At 49.3% G+C, this 18,874-nt stretch overlaps 1 protein-coding gene across 1 annotated transcript in view; it reads right to left on the bottom strand.

Annotated features, from left to right (window-relative positions):
* Window positions 1–6,188: 6,188 nt before the first annotated feature.
* nphp1 (nephronophthisis 1) overlaps window positions 6,189–18,874 on the bottom strand; it is a 97,651-nt gene continuing 84,965 nt past the window's right edge. Inside the window, exons 19-20 of the mRNA XM_078400271.1 lie at window positions 13,414–13,458; window positions 6,189–6,500 (exon numbers count right to left, since the gene is read on the bottom strand). Coding sequence (XP_078256397.1) covers window positions 6,222–6,500; window positions 13,414–13,458 — 324 coding nt within the window. The 3' untranslated portion in view covers window positions 6,189–6,221. The remainder of the gene's footprint in view (window positions 6,501–13,413; window positions 13,459–18,874) is intronic.

Here is an 18,874-nt window from a genome sequence, read left to right on the forward strand (position 1 = left end):
CAGATCGGAAAGGTTTATGACGTTAATCCCCAGGATGGCGGGACAGTCATACGAGGAAAGATTGGAAAGACTGGGCTTGTATTCACTGGAGTTTAGAAGGATGAGAGGGAATCTTATAGAGACGTATAAAATTATAAAAGAACCGGACAAGTTAGATGCAGGAAAAATGTTCCCAATGTTGGGGGAGTCCAGAACCAGGGGCCACAGTCTAAGAATAAAGGGGAGGCCATTTAAAACTGAGGTGAGAAGAACTTTTTCACCCAGAGAGTTGTGAATTTGTGGAATTCTCTGCCACAGAGGGCAGTGGAGGCCAATTCACTGGATGAATTTAAAAGAGGGTTAGATAGAGCTCCAGGGGCTAGTGGAATCAAGGGATATGGGGAGAAGGCAGGCACGGGTTACTGATTGTGGATGATCAGCCATGATCACAATGAATAGCAGTGCTGGCTCGAAGGGCCGAATGGTCTCCTCCTGCACCTATTTTCTATTTTTCTAAGTTTAGAGGAATATGGGCCAAATGCAGGGAGATGTGACAAGCCCAGTGTGCCATTGTGGACAGCATGGACATGGTGGGCCAAATGGCCTGTTTCCGTGCTGTATTGCTGTGTGAGCTGATGTTTTTTTTTAGATTTAGAGATACAGCGCAGAAACAGGCCCTTCGGCCCACCGTGTCCGCGCCAACCAGTGATCCCCACACATTAACTATCCTACACCCACTAGGGACAATTTTTTTAAAACATTTGCCCTGCCAATTAACCTACAAACCTGCACGTCTTTGGAGTGTGGGAGGAAACCGAAGTTCTCGGAGAAAACCCACGCAGGTCACGGGGAGAACGTACAAACTCCGTACAGACAGCACCCGTAGTCAGGATGGAACCCGGGACTCTGGTGCTGCATTCGCTGTAAGGCAGCAACTCTACCGCTGCGCCACCGTGCCGCCCCTGATGTGATGAACTATTTCTTGACCGCAGCCCCTGAGGCAGGAGTGGTGCCTGTGGTCTCTAGTATCTCTCTCTCACTCTGTGATAAGGATCGGCGGCATTGCAAGAACACATGGATCTTGTTTTTCTGGAGCCGCTGAGAGTTTACATTCCTCAAGAATCTGACCATCATCTGCTGATGCTGCATGAATATGCACGGCATTCCACTCAGCTCATTCATGTTCCCAAACACAAACATCATCCCCACCTTCCCTCTGTATCTCCATCATTAATCTGCCATGGAAGGAGAGAGAGGGAGGAGTTCTAGTGAGAATATTTTGTGCTGAATTCATTTCAACAATCTCCCTTCAGGGCGGGCACTCCCAGCGTCATTTGTCACCCCATGTTCCTTCGGCCCTCTGAGTCCACGCCGACCATCGGTTGCCCGTTCACACTAGCTCCACGTTTTTTCAGCCACACCCGACACACTCGGGACGATTTACAGATGCCCATTAACCTACAAACCCACACGTCTTTGGCATGTGGGAGGAAACCGGAGCACCCGGAGGAAACCCACGCGATCATAGAGTCACATGGTGTGGAAACAGGCCCTTCGGCCCAACTTGCCCACACCAACCAACATTTCCCAGCTACACTAGTCCCACCTGCCTGCGCTTGGTCCCAACCTCAACTACCTCCTCCGGCGGCTTGTTCCATACACCCACCACCCTCTGTGTGAATGGTCTTGGTTTGTATTAATAGAAGTATTTTATGTGACCTTTGCCACAGAGACTGTCACCCCCACATTGGCCTCTTCAGCCACAAGCGACGCTGCTCTACCCGAGGTGTGGAGCAAGCAGCCAACCAGGATGCATCGCCCATTGTCGGCCATGACCGAGGGGGCCTAAGATGAAGAAAGAAGAAATATTGAGCGTTTTTGAATTACTGGACCTGTGATGCAACAGAAAGTTAATTTTGAAGATGGGTCCTGACCTGAAACGTCATCAATCCATGTACTCCAGTACTTTGTGTAGTTTGTTAACCAAGACGGCACTCCAATGGATCTACTTCAGTTGGAGACTAAGGAAATTCAGCACGTCTCCGCTGACTCTTACAAACCTCTACTGATGCCCCATAGAAAGCAGACTGGAGGGTTGGCTCACAACTTGGTTTGAGAACAGTTCAGCCCAACACTGCAAGAGATTGCAAAGAGTTGTGGAGGTAGCCCAGTCTATCACACACACCACACTCCCCACCATTGTAGATGTAGCCCAGCCCATCACACACACCACACTCCCCACCACTGACTCCATCTACATCCCACACACCACACTCCCCACCATTGTAGATGTAGCCCAGCCCATCACACACACCACACTCCCCACCATTGTAGATGTAGCCCAGTCCACCACACACACCACACTCCCCACCACTGACTCCATCTACACTTCACGCTGCCTCGGGAAAGCAGCCGACATAATCAAAGACTTGTCCCACCCCGGTCATTCCTTCTTCTCCCCACTCCCGTCCAGCAGAAGGTACAGAAGTTTGAAAGCTTGTTCCATGCACCCACCACCCTTTGTGTGGAAACAGTTACCCCTCAGATTCCTATTAAATCTTTTCTCCTTCACCTTAAACCTGTCAGCATAGGAGCTCCGCAAGGCTGCGTACTCTCCCCTCTCCTTTACTCTCTCTACACCAACGACTGCACCTCCACAGACTCCTCTGTCAAGCTCCACAAGTTTGCGGATGACACTACCCTGATTGGACTGATCCAGGATGGGGAGGAATCTTCCTACAGATGGGAAGTGACACAGCTGGCGTCCTGGTGCCATCGCAACAACCTGGAGCTCAATGCCCTCAAGACAGTGGAACTAATTGTAGACTTTCGAAGAGATCCCCCTCCCCTCCCCCCACTCACCATCAACAACACCACAGTCACATCTGTGGAGTCATTTAAGTTCCTTGGAACCATCATCTCCAGGGACCTTAAATGGGGGAGCCACCATTGACTCCACAGTCAAAAAGGCCCAACAGAGGATGTACTTCCTGCGGCAACTGAGGAAACACAATCTGCCACAGGCAATGATGGTCCAATTCTATGCTGCTATCATTGAGTCCGTCCTCACCTTCTCCATCATGGTCTGGTTTGGCTCAGCCACCAAGCACCACATCCGGAGGCTGTAACGGATCGTTCGCACAGCTGAGAAGGTTGTTGGCTACAACCTTCCCCCCATTGACGAACTGTACACTGCAAGGGCCAGGAAGCGAGCGGGCAAGATCATCTCTGACCCCTCTCACCCTGGCCACAAACTCTTTGAAGCACTTCCCTCTGGAAGGCGACTCCGGACTGTCAAAGCAGCCACAGCCGGACATCAAAACACCTTTTTTCCACGAGTGATAGTTCTACTCAATAACTAAAGTCCGTAGTCTCTTTTTTGCTCTGGTTTATTTTCACTCACATGTTTAGACCATAATGTTGTATCCTTAATGTTTTGATGTGTTTATGCTTTATTCTTAATTGTTAACTGTATGTTTGTGTTGTCATTTGTGAGCGGAGCACCAAGGCACATTCCTTGTATATGCACATACTTGGCCAATAAACTTATTCATTCATTCATTCATTCATTCATTCATTCATTCATTCATTCATGTCCTCTGGTCCTCGATTCCCCTACTCTGGGCAAGAGACTCTGTGCGTCTACCCGATCTATTCCTCTCATCATTTTGTACACCTCCATAAGATCTTAAGGGCGGCACGGTGGCGCAGCGGTAGAGTTGCTGCCTTATAGCGAATGCAGCGCCGGAGACTCAGGTTCGATCCTGACTACGGGTGCTGCACTGTAAGGAGTTTGTACGTTCTCCCCGTGACCTGCGTGGGTTTTCTCCGAGATCTTCGGTTTCCTCCCACACTCCAAAGACGTACAGGTTTGTAGGTTAATTGACAGGGTAAATGTAAAAATTGTGCCCAGTGGGTGTAGGATAGTGTTAATGTGCGGGGATCGCTGGGCGGCGCGGACCCGGTGGGCTGAAGGGCCTGTTTCTGCGCTGTATCTCTAAATCTAAATCTAAAAAAATCACCCCTCATCCTCCTGCGCTCCACGGAATAGAGACCCAGCCAACTCAACCTCTCCCTGTAGCTCACACCCTCTAGTCCTGGCAACATCCTCGTAAATCTTCTCTGAACCCTTTCAAGCTTGACAATATCTTTCCTATAACACGGTGCCCAGAACTGAACACAATATTCTAAATGTTGTCACACCAACGTCTTACACAACTGCAACATGACCTCCCAACAGGAAGGAGATCGAGAAGTTAGTGCCGTGGTGTCAGGACAAGAACCTCTCCCTCAATGTCAGCAAGACCAAGGAGCTAGTTACTGACTTCTGGAAGCATGGTGGAGTACAGGCCCCAATCAGCATCAATGAGACGCACGGGTGAAAGGTTGAGCTTCGTTCCTTGGTATTTATATGACCAACGATCTGTCATGGACCAACTACACTGATGCAATGGCCAAGGTCACACCAATGCCTCGACCTCCCGAGAAGATTCAGCACGTCTCCAGTGACTCTTACACACTTCCACAGATGCACCGAGAAAGGAGACTGTCAGGTTACATCTCAGCTTGGTTTGGGAACAGTTCTGCCCAAGACCACAAGAAACTGCAGAGAGTTGTAGATGTAACCCAGCCCATCACACACACCACACTCCCCACCATTGTAGATGTAGCCCAGTCCATCACACACACCACACTCCCCACCATTGTAGATGTAACCCAGCCCATCACACACACCACACTCCCCACCATTGTAGATGTAGCCCAGCCCATCACACACACCACACTCCCCACCATTGTAGATGTAGCCCAGCCCATCACACACACCACACTCCCCACCATTGTAGATGTAGCCCAGTCCATCCCATAGACCAGACTTCCCAGGAATGAATAGAATTCTGGACACGACGGGAATCAAGGAAAAGCCACAACCGGGACAACGCTGAGCTCTGTGAACCTGTGACAACTCGAGGGCAGTGCAGCGGTCGAGTTACTGCCTCACAGCGCCGGAGACCCGGGTTCCATCCTGACTGCGGGTGCTGTCTGTATGGAGTTTGTACGTTCCTCCCGTGACCGAGTGGGTTTCCTCAGGTGCTCCGGTTTCCTCCAACATTCCAAACATGTGAATGGGTGGTTGTTGGCCAGTGAAGACTCGGAAGCCCTGCTTCCATGTTGTATCTAGGGTTGCCAACTATTTCACTCCCAAATACGGGACAAGGTGACGTCACCGCCCCGCGCCCCACGTGACCTCACCCAGCCAGTGGCCACGTGCTCCCGCACCACCAATGGCGGCCGCCCGGGCCGGGAGGCGGGTTGCAACGTAACCTCCATTAGGCAAACACACTCCGTTAGCCAACACTGTCCTGGCCGACAGCAGCCCGCGGGCAAAATACAGGACAAGGGCGGTCCCCTACAGACAAACTAATTTAGCCCAAAATTCGGGAATACCCAGCTAATACGGGACAGTTGGCAACCCTAGCTCCGTTAGACTGGGCAATGCTCGAGGCCCCACTACAGCCTGGGGCTGGAGTGGATGGGACAGGGCCCAGGGTTACCATCTGTCCCGAATTAGCCGGGACATCCCGTATTGTGGGCTAAATTGGTTTGTCCCGTATGGGATCGCCTTTGTCCCGTATTAGGCCCAGACGTTGCTGTGGGCCCCGACACTATGCCTGGACACTGTAGGCCCGGACACTGTAGCCCGGGGGCCTCTGTAGTCCCAGACAGTGTAGGCCTGGGCGCTGCCAAACGGAGGTTGCGTAGCAACCCTCCTCCCGGCCCGGGCGGCCGCCATTGGTGGAGCGGGAGCACGTGGCCACTGGCTGGGTGAGGTCACGTGGCGGTGACGTCCCTTGTCCCATATTTGGGAGCGAGGAAGTTGCAACACTAACGGGGCCTGCAGCAGCGGCACGGAGCGGTGGGGCCGCGGTGTAGACACCGACAACATCACCAGGCCAGGCCAGGCCCACTCTGCAACTCCCACCCAGTGCCGTCGCCACGACAACCGGCCATTGTGGCCAAGGCAAGACTCTACAAATGGTACGCGCATGGTACAAGATGGCACCGCCACTCTGCACTCTACTATCAACACTTCTGTACTTATATATGATTGTGCTTATGTACAGTATGATTGTACGTTACTGTATGCAAAACCAAGCCTTTCACTGTATCTAGATACATGTGACAATAGAGTAAGTATGTTGATGGGCACCTTTTAATAAAACTAATTCCACATCGTTTGTACATCAGTCGACTGATGTAGCTTTCCGAGTCAGGCCCAGGAAATCGTAGCTGATCTCTGAAATATCAAAAACACGGTATGCGTGCTCTGGGGAGAGGAGGCTGTAGAGCGAGCCATTTTTCTCGGCTGTTTGGTGCAAGAAGCTGGCGATGTCCTTCCACCTGCTGCCTTCCACCTCGTCATCACCCGGTTTGTTCGCTGGCAGGGTGGTGGAGCGCAGGAGAGGGTACACACAGTCGTGGTACACCTGCACAAAGAGCCTCCTCATGAAGGCATCGTCCCTCTGCAACAACACAAACACGTGGAAACATGGACACTAGGTGCAGGAGGAGGCCATACGGCCCTTCCAGCCTGCACCGCCATTCACTGTGATCATGGCTGATCATCCACAATCAGTAACCCGTGCCAGCCTTCTCCCCATATCCCTTCGTTCCACTAGCCCCTAGAGCTCTATCTAACTCTCTTTTAAATTCATCCAGTGAATTGGCCTCCACTGCCCTCTGTGGCAGAGAATTCCACAAACTCACAACTCTAGATGCTTTCAAGAGTGAGTTAGATAGAGCTCTTGATGATAGCGGAGTCAAGGGATTTGGGGAGAAGGCAGGAATGGGGTACTGATTGTGGATTGTCAGCTATGATCACGGTGAATGGCGGTGCTGGTTCGAAGGGCCGAATGGCCTCCTCCTGCACCTATTGTCTATTGTCTCTGGGTGAAAAAGTTTCTTCTCGCCTCAGTTTTAAATGGCCTCCATCTTAAATGTAAAATTGTCCCGAGTAGGTGTAGGATAATGTTAGTGTGCGGGAATCGCTGGTCGGCGCGGACCCGGTGGGCTGAAGGGCCTGTTTCCACGCTGTATCTCGAAACTAAACTAAATCCAGATTTGCCTCAGTGGAGTTTAAATGTATTCCTTGAATCCTTGAGTTTTACTGGTGGGAGAGCTAGTTTGGTTTTTCTTCTAGCCTGCAAGTTGTGTTAGATTGTGTGAATCGTATACAATTAGACAAGTATCTATGGAATGTGTGGCCACACTGATGTTATCAGTTTACAAGGCCAGAGGGCACACTCAGATGCACGGTGAATGTTTCCCTCCCTCGATAACAATATGTGCATTGTGGAGTCGGATCAGTCTCAGAAACGTAGAATAACTGGAGACAGCACATCCTTCATGGTCAACATCTCTGACTAACTTTTCACAGGAGCAGATTACCCAGCGGTCTGAGAGAAGGCACAAGGATGTGCTCAAAGTCCCCACACTGAATGCCAACACTTCAGGCCCATGGCCACCCAGAATACAGGCACAAGGAACTGCAGATGCTGCAATCTTCAGCAAAACAAAAAGTGCTGGAGTATCTCTCACTGGGCCAGGCAGCATCTCTGGACAATATGGATAGGTGACGTATTGGGTCAGGACCCTTCTTCAGACAGATGTCTGAAGACCTCAGTCTGAAGAAGGGTCCTGACCTGAAACGTCACCTATCCATGTTCTCCACAGATGCTGCCTGACCCGCTGAGTTACTCCAGCACTCTGTGAAACATCACCTATCCATGTTCTCCACAGATGCTGCCTGACCCGCAGAGCTACTCCAGTAATTTGTCACTTTCCATTTTAACGCTGTTCTGCTTTAAGGATTGTATTAAGTTTTAAGTTAAGATGGTGGCGGTGGAACGTGGGGACTCTCTGCGTGCTGTTCCACAGGATGTTCTATTCTACTCATGCAGGATTTGAGTGGATAGCATGAAGAACATTGTTTTACTGTATCTCAGTACACCAGGCAATAAATACTCAACTAAACTAAACCCTGGTAAAAAAAACTGTGGGCGTTCCCTTTATTCATGCCCCTCATGATCTTGTACACCTCAATAAGTCACTGAAAGGAAGCATGCAGGTACAGCAGGCAGTGAAGAAAGCCAATGGAATGTTGGCCTTCATAACAAGAGGAGTTGAGTATAGGAGCAAAGAGGTCCTTCTGCAGTTGTACAGGGCCCTAGTGAGACCGCATCTGGAGTACTGTGTGCAGTTTTGGTCTCCATATTTGAGGAAGGATATTCTTGCTATTGAGGGCGTGCAGCGTAGGTTTACTAGGTTAATTCCCGGAATGGCGGGACTGTCGTATGTTGAAAGACTGGAGCGACTAGGCTTGTATACACTGGAATTTAGAAGGATGAGAGGGGATCTTATCGAAACATATAAGATTATTAAGGGGTTGGACAAATTAGAGGCAGGAAACATGTTCCCAATGTTGGGGGAGTCCTGAACCAGGTGCCACAGTTTAAGAATAAGGGGTAGGTCATTTAGTACAGAGATGAGGAAAAACGTTTTCAGTCAAAGAGTCAGGCAGCATCTCTGGAGAGAAGGAATGGGTGACGTTTCGGGTCGAGACCCTTCTTCAGACTGATGTTAGGGGAGTGGGCGGGACAAAGATAGGATGTGGTTAGAAACATAGAAACATAGAAAATAGGTGCAGGAGTAGGCCATTCGACCCTTCGAGCCTGCACCGCCATTCAATATGATCATGGCTGATCATCCAGCTCAGTAGCCTGTACCTGCCTTCTCTCCATACTCCCTGATCCCTTTAGCAAAAAGGGCCACATCTAACTCCCTCTTAAATATAGCCAATGAACTGGCCTCAACTACCTTCTGTGGCAGAGAATTCCACAGACTCACCACTCTCTGTGTGAAGAAATGTTTTCTCATCTCGGTCCTAAAAGACTTCCCCCTTATCCTTAAGCTGTGACCCCTGGTTCTGGACTCCCCCAACATTGGGAACAATCTTCCCGCATCTAGCCTGTCCAACCCCTTAAGAATTTTATATGTTTCTATAAGATCCCCCCTCAGTCTTCTAAATTCCAGTGAGTACAAGCCCAGTCTATCCAGTCTTTCCTCATATGTAAGTCCCGCCATCCCAGGCATCAATCTGGTGAACCTTCTCTGTACTCCCTCTAAGGCAAGAACGTCTTTCCTCAGGTTAGGAGACCAAAACGGCACACAATGCTCCAGGTGCGGTCTCACCAAGGCCCTGTACAACTGCAGCAGAACCTCCCTGCTCCTAAACTCAAATCCTCTTGCTATGAATGCCAACATACCATTCGCTTTCTTCACTGCCTGCTGCACCTGCATGCTTGCTTTCAATTTATTCACAAAATGCTGGAGTAACTCAGCAGGTCAGGCAGCATCTCGGGAGAGAAGGAATGGGTGACGTTTCGGATCGAGACCCTTCTTCAGTCTGAAGAAGGGTCTCGACCCGAAACGTCACCCATTCCTTCTCTCCCGAGATGCTGCCTGACCTGCTGAGTTACTCCAGCATTTTGTGAATAAATCGATTTGTACCAGCATCTGCAGTTATTTTCTTATGCTTGCTTTCAATGACTGGTGCACCACGACACCCAGGTCACGTTGCATCTCCCCTTCTCCCAATCGGTCACCATTCAGGTAATACTCTGCTTTCCTGTTCTTGCCGCCAAAGTGGATAACCTCACATTTATCCACATTATATTGCATCTGCCATGCATTTGCCCACTCGCCTAATCTATCCAAGTCCTGTTAGAGACAGGAAGACTGGTGGAAGAACTAGGAAGGGGGAGGGGATGGAGAGGGAGAGCAGGGACTATCTGAAGTTAGAGAAGTCAATGTTCATACCTCCGGGGGGTAAGCTGCCAAGCAAAATATGAGGAGCTGTTCCTCCAATTTGCGCTGGGCCTCACTCTGACAATGGAGGAGGCCCAGGACAGAAAGGTCAGATTGGGAATGGGAGGGGGAGTTGAAGTGCTGAGCCATTGGGAGATCAGGTAGGTTAAGGCGGACTGAGCGGAGGTGTTCAGTGAAATGATCGCCGAGCCTGTGTTTGGGTACAGAGAAGATTTACGAGGATGTTGCCAGGACTCGAGGTCTGAGCTATAGAAAGAGGTTGAGTAGGCTGTGAAGTTACATCAGGGTGTAATGCTGAGGCTGTATAAGGCGCTGGTCACAGGGGTGGGTGTAATGCTGGGGGTCTATAAGGCGCTGGTCACAGGGGTGGGTGTAATGCTGGGGCTGTATAAGGCGCTGGTCACAGGGGTGGGTGTAATGCTGGGGCTGTATAAGGCGCTGGTCACAGGGGTGGGTGTAATGCTGGGGCTGTATAAGGTGCTGGTCACAGGGGTGGGTGTAATGCTGGGGGTCTATAAGGCACTGGTCACAGGGGTGGGTGTAATGCTGAGGGTCTATAAGGCGCTGGTCACAGGGGTGGGTGTAATGCTGAGGGTCTATAAGGCGCTGGTCACAGGGGTGGGTGTAATGCTGAGGGTCTATAAGGCGCTGGTCACAGGGGTGGGTGTAATGCTGGGGCTGTATAAGGCGCTGGTCACAGGGGTGGGTGTAATGCTGGGGGTCTATAAGGCGCTGGTCACAGGGGTGGGTGTAATGCTGAGGGTCTATAAGGCGCTGGTCACAGGGGTGGGTGTAATGCTGGGGCTGTATAAGGCGCTGGTCACAGGGGTGGGTGTAATGCTGAGGGGCTATAAGACGCTGGTCAGGCCGCATTTGGAATATTGTGAGCTACTTTGGGCACATTATCTGAGGAAGGATGTGCTGGCTCTGGAGAGGGTCCAGAGGAAGTTTACAAGAACGATCCCAGGAATGAGTGGGTTAATATATGATGACTTTTAACAGCACTGGGCCTGTACTCGCTGGAGTTTAGAAGAATGAGGAGGGACCTCATTGAAACACACAGAATAGTGAAAGGCTTGGATAGAGTGGATGTGGAGAGGATGTTTCCACTAGTGGGAGAGTCTAGGACCAGAGGGCACAGCCTCAGAATTAAAGGATGTTCCTTTCGGATGATGATGAGGAATCTCTTTAGTCAGAGGGTGATGAATTTGTGGAACATCCCAATGAAGGCAAATGTGCCAAGTGCCTTCTTCACCTCCCTGTCGTCTGCACTCCTCGTTAATGGAACCGGGCACTTGTTCACACCCTGATGATACATCCTCTCATCCAGCTTTCCTTGTGATGACTCCAGTAAAGTTTCCTCATTCTAGACATTTCAAGCATACTCACTTTGGTCTCGGATTTCCACAACACCTCTGACCTACATTTCATAGCTTGGTCACTATTTTGTTATTCTATTCCTCTCTCCCGAACAGCTCTCAGCCCACTTGTCAACTAGAAAACACTGAGATCATCGGGGAAACTTAGATTATTCCCTTTGTCCTACTGATTGGTGAGACCGCACATGGAGTATGTGTGTTCAGTTTCGGCCACCCTGCTAGAGGGAAGATGTCGTTCAGCTGGACAGAGTCAGAGGAGATTTACAATGTTGTTGCCAGGACTCAAGGGCTTGAGCTAGTGGGAGCGGCTGGCCGGGTGATTTGTAATTCCCTGGAATGCTTGTGGCTCAGGGATGATCTTATAGAGGTGTATAAGATCACGATGGGAATAGATAGGGTGAATGGACAGAGTCTTTCCCCCAGGGTAGGGGAATCAAGAACCAGAGGACACAGGTTGAAGGTGAAAGGGGAAAGATTTAATAGGAACCTGAGGGGGTAACCTTTTCACACAGAGGGTGGTGGGTGTATGGAACAGGTTACCAGAAGAGGTAGTTGAGGCAGGGACTATAACAACATTCAAAAGACATCTGGACAGGTACTTGGATAGGAATGGTTTAGAGGGATATAGCAAATGGGATGTGTAGATGGGGCCATTGGTTGGCATGAGCAAGTTTCGCCGAACCACCTATTTGCTTGCTCCTGTATTCAAATCCTCTCGTTATGAAGGCCAACATGCCATTAGCTTTCTTCACTGTCTGCTGTACCTGCACGCCTACTTTCAGTGACCCAGGTCTCATTGCACTTTCTCTTTACCTAACCTGACACCATTGAGATAATAATCTGCCTCTTTGTTTTTGCCGCCAAAGTGGATAACCTCACATTTACCTCACATTGAATGGCGATGTGGACTGATGGGCTGAATGGCCTGATTCTGCTCCAATGTTTGATGGTCTTATCGAGTCGTACAGCATGAGAATGGGCCCTTCAGTCCAAGGCTCCCAGACTGACCACGATTCCCCATCTGCCTGCATTTGGTCCATATCCCCCTAAACCTTTCCTGTCCATGTACCTGCCCAAATGTCTTTCAAATGTTGTATTGTATCTGCCTCAACCATCTCTTCTGGCAGCTCGTTCCATATACCCATAGGGCACAGCAATAACTACAAGAGGGAGGAAGTCATGATGCAGCTTTATAGCACTTTTATTAGGTCGCGTTTGAAGTAACTGAAATTAAGCGTGCAGGTACAGCAGGTAGTGAAGAAAGCTAATGGCATATTGGCCTTCGTAACGAGAGGATTTGAGTATAGGAGCAAAGAGGTCCTTCTGCAGTTGTACAGGGCCCTAGTGAGACCACATCTGGAGTGCAGTTTTTGGTCTCCTAATTTGAGGAAGGACGTCCTTGCTATTGAGGCAGTGCAGCGTAGGTTCACCAGGTTAATCCCTGGGATGGCAGGACTGTCATATGAGGAAAGATTTGAAAGACTGGGCTTGTATTCACTGGAGTTTAGAAGGATGAGAGGGGATCTTATAAAGACTTATAAAATTATAAAAGGATTGGACAAGCTAGATGCAGAAAAAATGTTCCCAATGTTGGGCGAGTCCAGAACCAGGGGCCACAGTCTAAGAATAAAGGGGAGGCCATTTAAAACTGAGGTGAGAAAAAACTTTTTCACCCACAGAGTTGTGAATTTGTGGAATTCTCTGCCACAGAGGGCAGTGGAGGCCAATTCACTGGATGAATTTAAAAGATAATTAGATAGAGCTCTAGGGGCTAGTGGAATCAAGGGATATGGGGAGAAGGCAGGCACGGGTTACTGATTGTGGATGATCAGCCATGATCACAATGAATGGCGGTGCTGGCTTGAAGGCCCAAATGGCCTCCTATTTTCTATGTTTGTATGTTTCTATGTAATAATCAGTATGAGGTGCTGGTGAGGTATTGCACGATGAATCTTCACCTGATACACTTTGTTAGGTTACATGCCTGGGGTGCTTGCTGCCATTATAAATGCAACCGCTTGTTCCTCCTCTTGCCACTTCCGCAAGGCAGCTTCCCTCTCACGACCAACCTTTCACAAGCATCGCATTCCTCCCGCATTAGCATTACTGTGCTTTATTGTTAACTTGCTAACAAATTAGACATGCAATTAAATTAAAACAGAACAATTACCTTCTCGGATCGCTTCACGGTTAATCCCCTTTCAGACCAAGCGCTCTGTCAAAAAGGGGAAAGAGTCAGGTGTCAGTGAGAGTTTTACACAACAGCAGGAGTGCATTCCCATTCCCTGTCACAGAACCGATAACACCGCACCGAACAGTACAGGTGCTCCTTGACTTGCGATTGGGTTACGTTCCGATAAACCCATCATTAATCGATACTATCGTAGGTGGAACACGCATTGAATTCACCAAACCCACCAAACATCCCAGCATCACGAGAGAGTTGCGTACTGCATATCGCCAGCCCAGCCAAAGACCAACTTTCAAATTTGAAAACGGTTTTTACTGAATGTGTCTCGCTTTGCAACATCGTAAAGTCGAGATATCGTAAGTCGAAGCATCGTACGTCGAGGAGCATCTGCATTGTGTTTTAAATAAACCACAGACAATTCCACAGACAAATCATGATACAATTCACAAAATGAAAATCTTTTTTTTTTCCCCGATAACATCTGCAATTAATCAAATTGTAAATGCAGTTGAAAATCAGGACTCAAGAGTTTCATTGTTATTTGCAAAGGCAATGGAACAATGAGATTCTTACTTGTTGCAGCTTAACAGGCTCGTTAACACAGTAAGACACAAAAAGAGAGACACAAGAAGAGAGACACAAAAAGCCGGAGTAACTCAGCAGGTCAGGCAGCATCTGTGGAGAACATGGATAGGTGATGTTTCAGAGTGCTGGAGTAACTCAGCGGGTTAGGCAGCATTTGTGGAGAACATGGATAGGTGACGTTTCACAGAGTGCTGGAGTAACTCAGCGGGTCAGGCAGCATCTGTGGAGAACATGGATAGGTGACGTTTCACAGAGTGCTGGAGTAACTCAGCGGGTCAGGCAGCATCTGTGGAGCACATGGATAGGTGACGTTTCACAGAGTGCTGGAGTAACTCAGCGGGTCTCAACTCTGGAGTACATGGATAGGTGATGTTTTTCATCCCGACCAGAAATGTCATCTGTCCATGCTCTCCAAGAATGTAGCCTGACCCAGTGAGTTACTCCAGCACTTTATGTCTTTGTTGAATATAGTTGGGAGTTATGTTAGTCGTACATAACGTTGGTCAGGTTACAATTGAGTACTGCATTCAGTTTTTGTCACCCTGTGTGAGGAAAGATGCCATTAAGCTGGAAACGGTGCAGATAAGATTTACGAGGATGTTGCCAGGACTCGAGGGTCTCAGCTGTAAGGAGAGGCCGAGCAGGCTAGCACTTTATTCCTGGGAGAGCAAGAGGAAGAGGGGTGATCTTATGGAGGTGTGTAAGATCATTAGAGGAATAGATCGGAGGAATGCACAGAATCTTCTTCCCAGGTAGGGGAACAAAGATCAGAGGATTAAGGTGAGAGGGGGAAGATTTAATGGAGGATTTAATAGACGTAGTTTGACATTTGGACAGGTACATGTATAGGAAAGGTTTAGATACACAAAAACATAGAAAATAGGTGCAGGAGGAGGCCATTTGGCCCTTCGAGCCAGCACCGCCATTCATTGTGATCATGGCTGATCATCCACAATCAGTAACCCGTGCCTGCCTTCTCCCCATATCCCTTGATTCCACTAGTCCCTAGAGCTCTATCTAACGCTCTTTTAATTTCATCCAGTGAATTGGCCTTCAATGCCTTCTGTAGAAGAGAATTCCACAATTTCACGGCTCTCTGGGTGAAAAAGATTCTTCTCACTTCAGTTTTAAATGACCTCCCCTTTATTCTTAGACTGTGGCCCCTGGTTCTGGACTCCCCCAACATTGGGAACATTTCTCCTGCATCTAGCTTGTCCAGTCCTTTTATAATTTTACACGTTTCTATAATCCCCTCTTATCCTTCTAAACTCCAGTGAACGTACACACAATGTGCAGGCAGCACCCGTAGTCAGGATGGAACCCGGGTCTCTGGCGCTGTGAGGCAGCAACTCTACCGCTGCCTGTATTACAATTGGAAATTTTGAGTTGACAATTTTGGGGGAGAGTTTGTGGCAGAAGGAAGGAGTCATGTGTTGTCATCCATAACAAGGATGTATTATTTTCAAAAAGTTAATCATTATGTTGGACATGAGTTTCACCTTTCAGCTGATTTACCGGCTGCATGCATCTTTTGAACAAGATCTTGTTTGTTTTAATGTGGTTGGGGTTAGGAATAACTCTTGTTAGTAAAATGCAAATATACAAGCACAGGCAGGAATATTCTTTCGGCTGATAATATGCAAATCAGTATTTTTACCGAAAGTATGCAAAATGACAGGCCTGCTGATAACTAACCGGAACATTCTCTAAACACAGTGTAGGTTGAATTACCAAGTTTGGTCAAACAAGAGAAATCAGCTTTTTGTAATCCTTTCTTACAGGTCCATCACAGTTACTGATCTCCCCACCATCGAAGGCATCTACAGGAGGCGCTGCCTCAAAAAGGCAGCCAGCATCATCACTGACCCACACCACCCTGGCCACACTCTAACTGACCCACACCACCCTGGCCACACTCTCACTGACCCACACCACCCTGGCCACACTCTCACTGACCCACACCACCCTGGCCACACTCTCACTGACCCACACCACCCTGGCCACACTCTCACTGACCCACACCACCCTGGCCACACTCTCACTGACCCACACCACCCTGGCCACACTCTCACTGACCCACACCACCCTGGCCACACTCTCACTGACCCACACCACCCTGGCCACACTCGCACTGACCCACACCACCTTGACCACACTCTCACTGACCCACACCACCCTGGCCACACTCTCATCTCGCTGCTACCATCGGGAAGGTCCAGGAGCCTGAAAACCGTGACCTCCAGGTTCAAGAACAGCTTCTTCCCAGCAACCACCAGGCTCTTGAACACTGCACAACACTGACCCCAGCAACTGTGATCTTCTACAGACGGTGTCTTTGATTGCACTATCAACTTCGGATTAAGGTTATGAATTTACTGTATTATTGATTATATATATATGTATGTGCGTGACTGTTAAGTGCAGCAAGCAAGAATTGCATAGTTCTGTTGTCAGTACATTTGACAATTAAATATCCTTCACTCCTGTATGGTCAGGTTAAGAGGAGGTCAGATAGAGATGGAGATGGCAAGTTGGAGCTGCTGGGAGTGCGATAGTTTAATTCATTAGCTTGTTCCACACCTTCTCCCAAGTATTGAAGTAAAATAACATGGGAGAATGGTAGCCCTCCTCCTCTTAATTGAAATGATTCCAACTGAGACGTAACTAAAGTCCCGTAGAGCTGCATTATGGCTTCCTGACGCTTACACCGATTAGCCAAAACATTATGACCTGATGAGCCAGAACATTATGCCCACCTGCCTAATATGCTGTTGGTCCTCCGTGTGCAGCCCCATACGCAGCAGGGTGCGATGCACTGTGTATTGTGACACATTCCTCCCGTGACCACCATTAACATTTTCATGACTTGTGCCACAGTCGACCTTCTGTCGGTTCGGACCAGACGGGATAGCCTTCGTTGCCCTCGCACATCGATGAGCCTTGGGCGCCCAACACCCTGTCTGTCGCCGGTTTGTGGGTTGTCCCTCCTCGGACTACTGTCGGTCGGTACTCACCACTGCTGACCGGGAGCACCCCACAAGCCTTGCCGTTTCAGAGATGCTCTGACCCAGTCGTCTGGCCAGAACAATTTGGCCCTTGTCAAAGTCGCTCAGGTCTTTACTCCTGCATCTAACACATCAACTTCAAGGAGTGACTGTTCACTTGCTGCCTAATATATCCCACCCCTGACAGGTGCCATTGTAACAAGATAATCAATGTTATTCACTTGGCCTGTCAGTGGTCATAATGTTTTGGCTGATCGGTGTATATTCAATGTCCCTACCAATGATGAACCAATGCACTGTGAATGGAGACAGAGATGGAAGCCAAGTGTAGCCCTGGCGAACATGGTGCCAAAGGTGCACCTCCTCCAATCTGATCTACTGCATTCAGTGATCCAACAGTGGCCTGTTCATGAATGAGACCAAGTGTAGACTCAGCGACCATTTTGCCGAACACTTGCACTCGGTCTGCCAAGTCATAGAAACATAGAAAATAGGTGCCGGAGGAGGCCATTTGGCCCTTCGAGCCAGCACCGCCATTCATTGTGATCATCCACAATCAGTAACCCGTACCTGCCTTCTCCCCATATCCCTTGATTCCACTCGCCCCTAGAGTATCTAACTCTCTTTTAAATGCATCCAGTGAATTGGCCTCCACTGCCCTCTGTGGCAGAGAATTCCACGGATTCACAACTCTCTGGGTGAAACCCCTGCTGGATCTCCCGGTTGCCGACCATTTTAACTCCCCTTCCCATTCCCACATTGACCTTTCTGTCCTGGGCCTCCTCCATTGCCAAGGTGAGGTCACACCTAAACTGGAGCAACAGCTCCTCATATTCCACTTGCCCAGCTCACACCCCAACGGTTTGAACATTGAAGATGGACACAAAGTGTTGGAGCAACTCCTCTCTGGAGAAAAGGAATTGGTGACGTTTGGGGTCAAGACCCTTCATCAGTCTCACTGAGTATTGGATTCTCCAAATTCAAGTAAAACCTCACTCCCTCTCTTTCCCCCACCCCCACCCCCACCAAAGTTCACACGGATTTCGCCTGCCATCTCTCCCCCCCCCCCCCCCGTCACCCTGTCCCTATCACCTCCGCACTCATCCCCCACCCACAAGTCCCCCATTTCCTTTTTATCTTCCACCCACATCCCACCCTCCGACTCTACATTTCTCTCCGTATCTGACTCGCTTTGGTCTCCTTTTTACTTCCAGCCTTTGTCACTTACTCCACCCATCTGCCACCCCCCTCCCCCCCTCACCTGCATCCACCTATCACTCGGTAGACGCAAAATGCTGGTGTAACTCAGCGGGTCAGGCAGCATCTTGGGAAAGAAGCATTGGGTGACGTTTCAGGTCAAGACCTTTCTTCAGACTGAACCACCATCTGCAGTTCTTTCCTCCACTCGCCAGGCTTTGTCCCGCCCCCACCTCTCTTTCCCAGCTTTCTCCCTACCTCCTCCATCAGTCTGAAACGTCACCTATGTTCTCCGCAGATGCTGCCTGACCCGCTGAGTTACTCCAGCACTCTGTGAAACGTCACCTATCCATGTTCTCCACAGATGCTGCCTGACCCGCTGAGTTACTCCAGCACTCTGTGAAACGTCACCTATCCATGTTCTCCACAGATGCTGCCTGACCCGCTGAGTTACTCCAGCACATTGTTTTGAACACTGCATGCACAGACTGAACAACACAACAAATGTGAAGGACACTCGCTATCTGCTATGGAGGAGGAAAAAACTGCAGATGGTGGTTAAAATCGAAGGTAGACACAAAATGCTGGAGTAACTCAGCGGGTCAGGCAGCATCTCGGGAGCGAAGGAATTGGTGACGTTTCGGATCGAGACC

Source organism: Rhinoraja longicauda, chromosome 5, assembly GCF_053455715.1.
Source record: "Rhinoraja longicauda isolate Sanriku21f chromosome 5, sRhiLon1.1, whole genome shotgun sequence".
In the NCBI taxonomy this organism is placed as follows: Eukaryota; Metazoa; Chordata; class Chondrichthyes; order Rajiformes; family Arhynchobatidae; genus Rhinoraja; species Rhinoraja longicauda.